At 37.2% G+C, this 9,487-nt stretch overlaps 1 protein-coding gene across 2 annotated transcripts in view; it reads left to right on the top strand.

The window, feature by feature from the left end:
* Positions 1 to 7,612, top strand: part of slc25a32a (solute carrier family 25 member 32a) — a 16,634-nt gene extending 9,022 nt beyond the window's left edge. The window contains exons 3-8 of one of the 2 annotated variants that reach the window (XM_016470080.1): positions 1,952 to 2,037; positions 3,363 to 3,517; positions 4,893 to 5,006; positions 6,055 to 6,200; positions 6,704 to 6,838; positions 7,300 to 7,612. In XM_016470080.1, the coding sequence (XP_016325566.1) occupies positions 1,952 to 2,037; positions 3,363 to 3,517; positions 4,893 to 5,006; positions 6,055 to 6,200; positions 6,704 to 6,830 (628 nt within the window). In that variant the 3' untranslated portion in view covers positions 6,831 to 6,838; positions 7,300 to 7,612. Of the gene's footprint in view, positions 1 to 1,951; positions 2,038 to 3,362; positions 3,518 to 4,892; positions 5,007 to 6,054; positions 6,201 to 6,703 lie in introns of both variants that reach the window. The other variant, XM_016470079.1, reaches the window with a different exon arrangement.
* Positions 7,613 to 9,487: the final 1,875 nt, after the last annotated feature.

Consider the following 9,487-nt stretch of genomic DNA (forward strand, 5'->3'; position numbering starts at 1 on the left):
CCAACAGGGGCAGGTTTATGCAGGAAGCACAGCTTTTCCAAATGTAAACATCTAAAATGAATAAATAATAATAATGAATAATATTTTTTCACAAATTCTGTGTTGTGTATTTTCTGGTAATCGAATGAACATGCAGAACATGAGGATTCGTATTTAAATAGTCTTTTTGCAGTTTAATATTTACAGACACTAGTCTATATCGCGATTTGATTTAAGTGTACTGACCTATTTTTTTTATTTATTCATCAAAAATATGACAAATTCCATGAAATTCCGCATTATACAGTAAATTCCGTATTTATGGCTGGATTCCGCGATTCCGTCCATGTTTTCTGCATCGCGGAAATCACAGGGCCCTACTAATGTAGCAAACGAATATGATAAGCTCATTGTGAAAGTAAAAGACGGGGACATTGATGTGTATTTACTTTAGCATTAAGTCTCTCCAACTAGGTGACAACGTAGCGTTAAATCACCATTCAAACGACTCAAGCCACCACCACACTGCCGTCTATTGGACTGCCGAAAGATACTAACTTTTTAATCTGCTACGTTACTGACTGTACTGACAAACTATGCTGACACCGTGTCTGCGCCGCAACATGACGCGACAAAGCGACCGTTTAAAATTATTTGAACTTCTGTCTGAACTGAATCCGGCATAGACAACATCACTGATTATAATGGGTTCTATTCTACACCGGACGCGAGCGGCGTGGCGCGACAAAATACAATAGACTTCTATTGTATTTTGTCGCGCCGCGCGATGTGATGTGACCAATGTGATAAGCATGAGTTCTGGGCCGCGGCGCACCATGCATTGACTGAGTGGCTGCGATCAGCTCCGGTGGCTGTAACACAGGCTTTAATGCGCCGCAGACGTGTGCCGTGATGAGCAGATCTGGACTGCAGAAAGATACTAACTTTTCAATCTGCTACGTTACTGAGTCTGACAAACTATGCTGACGCGTCTGCGACGCGACAAAGCGACCATTGAAAATCATTTGAACTTTGTGTCAGCACGTCATAAATAGAACGAGGCATCAGTTTACTGTCGAGATTTGTCATGTTGCGTCGCGCTGCATCCAGTGTAGACAACATCACTGATTATAATGGGTTCTATTGTATTTTGTTGCGCCGCTCGCGTCCGGTGTAGAAACCCAGTTAGGAGATGTGATGTGACCTGATGTGATAAGCATGAGTTCTGGTCCGCGGCGCGGCCGGTACAAACACCAGCATTGACTGAGTGGCCGCGATCAGCTCCGGTGGCCGTGGAGCCGTAATGCGCCGCAGATGCGTGCCGTGATGTGCAGATTAGCTCTAGTCTCTAACGTCACTGAATCTGCTGTTAAAAATAAACCATCCATTCATCATATCATCATGCAAAACTAAGAATTAGAATCATTGTAATGTGACGATCAAATATAGGTGCGGGTGGGTGGCGGGCGGATAATTTGAAGCAGAGGACTCGGGTGAAGTTTGAGCTCATCCGCGCATCTCTACACTACACTGACCTGGGTCGCCAGTAGCAAACAACGGAGCGCACTCTGCAGGACAAACTAAGTAATTACACCATTCAGAAGCATTTAATCTGCGTTGTATGTTCTGTAAAAAAAAATTCATATCAGCGGTATATTCACAGATACCGATATATCGGCGACAGGCTCATATCGGCTGATAATATCGGCAAAACGATATATCGGTCGGGCTCTAGTTTAAATACAGCAGTACTGACCCAAAAATAAAAACTCTGCTGATTAACTCAGGTCTGACAGGTTTGTAATGACATGAGAGTGAGTAAATGATGACATGAATGTAAGTCTGCCCTCCCTGAAATCCCTATGGTGATTCAATAACAATTACGTAAAGGATGGTCAGTTTACAGCACTGTACAACACACATGCAAATTGCTCTGGGGAACATAATGTGGTCCTTTCTCATCTTCCCGCAGTTATAATGCTATTAAAGCGTACACACGGGAGGGACGGCAAACAGAGCTGAGTGCTGGCGAACACCTGGTGTCTGCAGCGGAGGCAGGTCAGTTTGAGAGAAGAGCCACCTGTGAGCTTGACAAACTAAACACGGCTAAATCTGTAGCTCAGCTATGAGACTGGAGCAGCTGGAATGTCAGAGGCCTTGGTGACTCTGTGTTCTTCAGCTGCCTCATTCCTGTTATGCCTGAACTTTAGGCTACGCTGTCCACTCTGTGACTGTCAACTGTAAACGACCTGTTTGGGCTTATTTTAATTTTAATTAAATAGAACAGACTGCATAACAGAAACACAATGATAAGAAATAGCTGAAGTTAGATGCTGCTTAGTTAGGTCTGCCGAGGGCATCAAGTTCATTTTTTTTCAAGTTCGTTTTGAAATTGTTTTAATCACTTTTTAAAGTTTGGGTAATGTGATAGAATTTTCATAGTTATTTATAACAGTATGGAATATGTTAAAGTGACAGAAACCAGATAATGCCATAAAACATTACAGAAATCATAATGCTTATTGATGTTTGGGCTGTGGTTTTCCCTCCTGAAATGATGTCACTGCCTGGAGGATGGTCATTTTAAAGGACATTTTACAAAATACTAACAGAATGGAAAGTGAAATTTAGGACACATAGATTGATGTCCAAATTAACGCAACATGTTTTATTTCAAACATTTAGATTAAAGGAAAATGATTAAGAAGCATCAGGAATATTTCTTAATAAAGTGACCCTTTACTAAGCCCCGCCTTGAAAACCTTCATGACCAATCCTTGCTCAGCAGCTGTTGCTATCTACCATTTTCTTAGTTGAGATTTTACGTATTTACGTATGTTTGTGATATTATAACAAAGAAAAGTAAAACTAACTAATGCAATTTTTATCCCCCAAAAAATGTGAGTTTAATATTTGATCCTGTGTATTAATATGAAGAGGATATGAAAATGCATTGCATAACAGGAATGACCAGCTTCAAAACTGTTTTCTTTGCGGCTGTTTTGAAACTGACAAAAAAAAAAAAATAGAGAAGAAACAAGATTGTGGTATCGGCTTAGGAAGTGAAAAAGCAGCTTTTTTCCATTGCACACTGAAGAATATTGAGGAAGAACTAGTCTATTGACCAAAAAAATCAGTGCAATACAATGCTCTCACTAACTAATAGGAAATGAACACACTTCAGCTTTACCAGTATGACCAAAAACATACTATATCAACCCCAGCCTGCATTTTTAGACTCATAATGATAATACAGCAATGATTTTTATTCCTATTGGTCTCTTTTACGTGTAAAAAAAACCTGTTAGATTTGTTAGGCAGAGCACTAAGGTGGAGTGACTAGTTAAGTGTTGGTGTGAAGGTCCCCTGTTCCATGTTTCCAGGCATGCTGACGCTTTGCCTCACCAATCCAGTCTGGGTGACAAAGACCCGGCTGGTGCTGCAGTACAATGCAGACCCTTCACGGAAGCAGTACAAGGGAATGATGGACGCCCTCGTGAAAATATACCGTCACGAGGGTATCCCGGGACTATACAGGGTACATCTACAGATTTTAAATTAACCTGAGATCCTGTTACAGGTGTAATAGAGCTTTCATGTGTGCTGATCTCAACCTTAAAGTCAACGTGAAATTAAACATTTTTCCCAATTACTTTCTTAAACACACATTTTGTGCACAATTCCCCTGTGTGAAAAAGAAGCACACATCAAAAAGAGTACTTATTATGAAAGTAATATAATATAAAAATGTGTATTCTTAAGTGCAAATTTAATGTATTGTTTTCTTAACTGCTTTTTATTTACATTTAAATGAAAATGTATTTGGTTAAATTGATATTAAATGCAAATGTAGTTCTTTTTTAACCCACTTAAGTAGGACTTAAGTACGTCTCTATGTGTAATTACATTATTCATACTTCTATTGTCTTTGAAATATGGTTAAAGTGTACTGCTGAATGTACTGGCAAGCATTTATGATAAATATATTTTAGTGTAGTTTCTATTGAAACTTGTGTCATTTATTTAAATATATTTGTAATTACACATTTATACGTAAATACTGATGACGTAATTTAGTGCATTTAAAATATATGAACTTTAAATGTAATATCTCATAACACAGCAGTTAAAATAATCAAGTACTTTACATGTGCTTTAGTGTGTTAGTCAAAATCAGTGTACTTTAAAACATGACAAAATATTAATTAAACTAAAATGTACACTAAAATGCACTTTAAAATATTTTATTCTAAAATAAAACATTTAATTTGACATTATTACAAAGTGCACTTTTAAATGTGTACTTAAGTGTGTTAAGAAACGGTAATTGAAAGTGTTTCTCTTTACTTACACTTAAGTTACCTTTTATTTCATTAATATTATATTATCTGGAAGTACAGTTTTTTTAAATGTACTTTTAGGATTTGAAGTACAATATAAGTGCACATTCAATAAAATTAAGCACACTCCTGTTTCACTTCCGCATGTTATTGCAAAAAAAAAAAAAGTTTTTAGTAAACTTTGAGTTTAATAACTTGGTCCCTTGTTCTTATTGAATATCATGTTTACTCTGATATACAGTACATCAAATTATGGACATAAAATAAGTTTCATGTTGACTTTAAATAGTGTGCTGATCCAGCTTTTTACTCTGTAACATTGTAGTTCTCTGTAGGGCCCACAAGAGGGTGTGATTGTAGTATATTTGGAGAACCTGTGGATCCTTAAATACAGTATAGGCTAAATTCATTGTGAGACACACCAGATTGTCCTGAAATGATTGAAGTAGACGTCATCCTAGTTTAATTCTAGTCTAGTCTAGTTTAGTTGAGAACAATGATGTTGCTCTTAGACTGTGAGGTAACTGTGTGATTGTGGTTTTGTATGTTTGTTTCGCTGTTCTGCCGCTGCAGGGTTTCGTGCCTGGGCTGGTGGGGACTTCCCATGCTGCACTGCAGTTCATGACCTATGAGGGGCTAAAAAGAGAGCGGAACAAATATAAGAAGATGCCGACTGAATCCCTGCTGGTGAGGAAATAAAACTAGCTATGCGTTTTTAAGAAACATACAATATGAGGAGAAACAGCGCTGCATGATTTTCATATCTCAAAACTCTGGTAAAATTAAAATTATGAAGTTGTTCTACACCTATGGTAGATTTTGTAGCTTATTTTGATAGAAAAGGGACATATGACTGAAATGTTACCTTACAGTGTCATTTACGCCCCCGTTTTTCCAGTCCTATATGATTAATTATATAATTTTATAAGGATTGCTAAAGCAATTTCAACTTGATTAAATATTTTCGATATGAACCAAATTAGAAAGATTCATATTCACAATAGACATTTCCATGACTTTTTCAGATTTTAATTAATTTCAGTGACCTTCACGGATCCGGAAATCTTTGTAGAGTAATATTAGCTAATAAAATCCCAAACTCTTGAGCTCAGGCAGTGTCTTGAACTATAAACTCATCCAAATTTGTTTTCAACATTTTTTGAGGTACCATAAAGGCGCCACTTATGGTGCTTTTCCACTGCGTGGTGCAACTCTACAGGAACGTCTGTACTTCCTCAACAGACCACGAAACAGCCATTTTTTGGTTGTTAAAAAAGTTGCGCTCGTTCAAAACAGTTGCGTTCGATCCTTGGCTGACTGTGCTGATTTAAATCTAGCGGTTCTGTTGTGTTTGTGTCGCAAGTTCAGTGACGCAGGTAGTGACGATTCTCTCCGGCCAATCAGTGATCAGCAGAGCTTACACGTCACGTTTTGGTAACGGTACGGTTCACTTGGAACCTCAACCAAAAAAAAAACAAAACTTGGAACCTCAACCGAGGTGGTACTAAAAAAGTACCAGGTACTGTACCCAGTGGAAAACCCCCTAAAAGTGAACCGTACCATGCCATACCATGCAGTGGAAAAGCGACAATACAAAGAATGACCCGTGTGATTATGTGGCATTTGACTGTATATTGTAACCTTTAGAAAGAGTGTTTTTTGTGTACTGGAGGCAGTAATGATCTTGTTTCATGGATGTGAGTCAGTCTCTCCGTCCCGTCTGTCTCTGCTTCAGTCTCCATTGGAATACATCACCATGGCAGCCATTTCCAAAATATTTGCTGTAGCAGTGACCTACCCGTACCAGGTGGTGCGCGCTCGCCTGCAGGACCAGCACAACAACTACAGCGGCATCGTGGACGTCATCCGGAGGACGTGGAGGTCTGAGTCGCATGACACATTGCGTCAAACGCTCGTCAAATCACAGAGCATTTAGAGATTACCTTTAACAATCCACTTCACCCCCCATTGATTGATGGATTTCACTTAATGTTGGTATATTCTTTCTAAGTATAATAATAATACATATTTGTAACTAAATAACAATGAATGATTATGCAAAAAAAAAAAAAAAGTGTTTTCTTATCGAGAATTAATTTTTTATTTATTTAAAAAGACATTTCTTTATAGTAATATGATCACGACAGTTGTATCACACTGATTTTTTTGATTTATGCATACCAACACTCAATCATACCTTATAAAATTATACCTTATATCTTATTGTTTAAAGATTTTGCCCTCTTAAACAGCTTCATTTGTAGCTATGTTTTTTTAATAGCACTTCATATAGTTTCAAGAGGAAATATAATGGCACTGCCAGGAATGCTGTGACTCATCTGACCGTACATCAGCTCAATATGTTTGTGTTTGGCTCTCTCTAGCAACGAGGGGATCGAGGGCTTTTACAAAGGCATGGTCCCGAACCTGGTGCGAGTCATTCCAGCGTGCTGCATCACCTTTTTGGTGTTCGAAAATGTGTCACGCTTACTTTTGGGCGAGTATCACTAAAGCTTCAGGTACGCACACATCAAACGCAACTACGGACCAACTCAACGCAATATACCAGGATGTGTGTGTGTGTGTGTGTGTGTGTGTGTGTGTGTCAGAGACGAACAGGAATACCAAACGTTTCCTGTTTAACTCTGAACTGGACGTGCAGACAAAACTAGCATTTAACGTCTGCACTGAATGAAAAGAAGAAAATACAGGTGCATTTATATATATACGTATATGAGATTGTTGTATTGTTGAGTTTATTGAGAGAGTATCCATGTTGTCTTGAATATTCAACCACAAAAAGATTTTTCAAGTCATTTCAAGATTTGAATTGATTTCAAGTAGTCAGTGACAAGAACGGCTCGTGGAAAAGTGGATTCAAACCATCCTGTGACAATGCAACCAAACACAGTATTGTGTATGCAACCAAACATACACAGTATGTTTGTCTTTTTTTTTTTACGATATTTTCACCAAACAGCTGCTATATTTGCTGAGCAATGCGAGAGAATGAACCCACTCAGCAGATCTCGGCGAGCCGCACTGCTCATGCTCAGGAAATGATGTCACGCTGCAGGATAATAGCACACAGGCCTGGAGAAACCGATACTTTACTGGAGGACAGGAGCATATTTTAACCAGATGTGTGTAGATGACACGAAAGAAGAAATATGAAAGGAAGTAGCAACTGAGAGGCTGTTATGTTTGGTTTGTATATACGAATGTGCTGTTGTCAAGAAGAGCTGATGTATGTATAAGCCATTTTTAAACGTCTAATAAACGAATATATGTAACAGACAAAGGAGCCGGAGTTATTGTACAAGCTATATTTTTAATAAGAACAGAAGCCTAACTAAACAGTTTAGGCTTTTCACATTTTAAAATATCTTAATTTCACTTCATTAGATACAATTAATCAAATCAAATGCCGTTTACACTCAAATGCTGAGATTTTGTGTGCTTAACAATTGTATTGAGTGTGTATTGTAGTCTACTTCAAATCTTAAAAGTACTATTTATCTGCGATAATATTAATGAAATAAAAGGCCACTTAAGTGTAAAGACACTTTCTTTAATTTTTCTTAACACACTTAAGTAGATTTTTAAGTGCATTTTGTAATGTCAAATTATAAGTTTAACTTCAAATTACATTTTAAATCATTGTTTAAAGGTGCTGTATGTAGGATTGACGCCGAGTGGTTGAACTAGGTATTGCAGTCCAAATTCAAAATATTGGAGAGGGTTTTTTTCACCCGGCCCCTCCTCCTCAGACTTGACGCACACACGCAGGTTGCCAGATTGACAACACCAACAGGAACGAGCACACTTGACGATGAATGAAATGATATACGCTGTGTTTTCCGCCAACTGGCAACCCGGGTGCCGAAATACAATTGGGTAAACTGGCAGTGGGCGGGTTTCACAAACTAAAACAGACCGACAATCCAGCCCGGAACACACATTTTCAAAGGAGAATAACTTTGACTGTAGCATTGTTTTTCAGATAAACAAGTATGTTAACTTAGCATGTTTCTTAAATACCTGCAAACATATTATGGTCATAATAAAGCATGTGTAAAGTACTTCATTATAAGTTTAACTGTAGTGTTATTTGATATTGCTTTTAAAGTGAATATATTTTTAATTACATTAAAACATTTATTTTCAAATATATTTAAATTCATGACATACAAGTTTCAATAGAAATTATATTAAAATCTATTTTAGTTTATCATATTGTAAATGTTTGTCACTGCATTCAAAAGTTACACTTTTGTGTAACCAAATAACCATATTTCAAAGACAATATATTTATGAAATTACATATAAAGATGTACTTTAGTGTGTGGGTTAAATGGGTTAAAATCACTCTAAAGTTCAGCTAATTGCATTTAATAATGTAAACTATAATACATTTTCATTTCATAGTAAATAACATGCAATTAAGTGTTCACAAACATTACATTCAGTTCACACTTAAGTATATTCTTTTAAAGTATATTATTTCTGTAAGTACTCTTTTAAAAAGCATGCTAAAATGCACTTCTTTTCACAGGGGAATTCTCAGTCCTGCACTTTGAGTCATTTTTGCAATGACTTTTAATCATTGGGTGATTCGCTGATTTAATCCAATGATATTCTGACATTTCTAAGTGTGACTTGCCCGTGTATCTTACCCTGCAGCAGATGTGAAACTACTTCAGTACCACAGAAGACATTCCAAGTCTTAGTGATGCTACACACACTTCCGTCCGCTGCGTTTTCCATCTACACCCCATTTTATGATGCTGGTACTTTTGGCTTTTTCCCCAGCTTTTTAAGCGTTACCAAGCCTTTGGTCTAAATTAAAATAGGCCTTTTTAATATGTATAGAAGTGTTCTATTTTTGTTCAAAACATTTAGAAGTTGAACAAAAAAGCATACATACTAAAAATGGCCAGGGACATCTCTATAGAACCAGATAAAATCATGTGGGAAAAAAGTGCATAAGGTATAAAGTGGGGAATGTCCTAAAGTAATGCCTGTCATATTTCGACCCCAAAATCATTAGAAGGGGAAAAAAAAAAGTGTATTATTGCTCAAATGATCCTTGATGAATAAGAGTATTAGTTTACTTCCCAAACGTTTAGTGTGTGTGTGTGTGTGTGTGTGTGTGTGTGTGTGTGTGT

The sequence above is a fragment of the Sinocyclocheilus anshuiensis genome, unplaced genomic scaffold (assembly GCF_001515605.1).
Source record: "Sinocyclocheilus anshuiensis isolate Anshui unplaced genomic scaffold, SAMN03320099.WGS_v1.1 scaffold1976, whole genome shotgun sequence".
Classification (NCBI taxonomy): Eukaryota; Metazoa; Chordata; class Actinopteri; order Cypriniformes; family Cyprinidae; genus Sinocyclocheilus; species Sinocyclocheilus anshuiensis.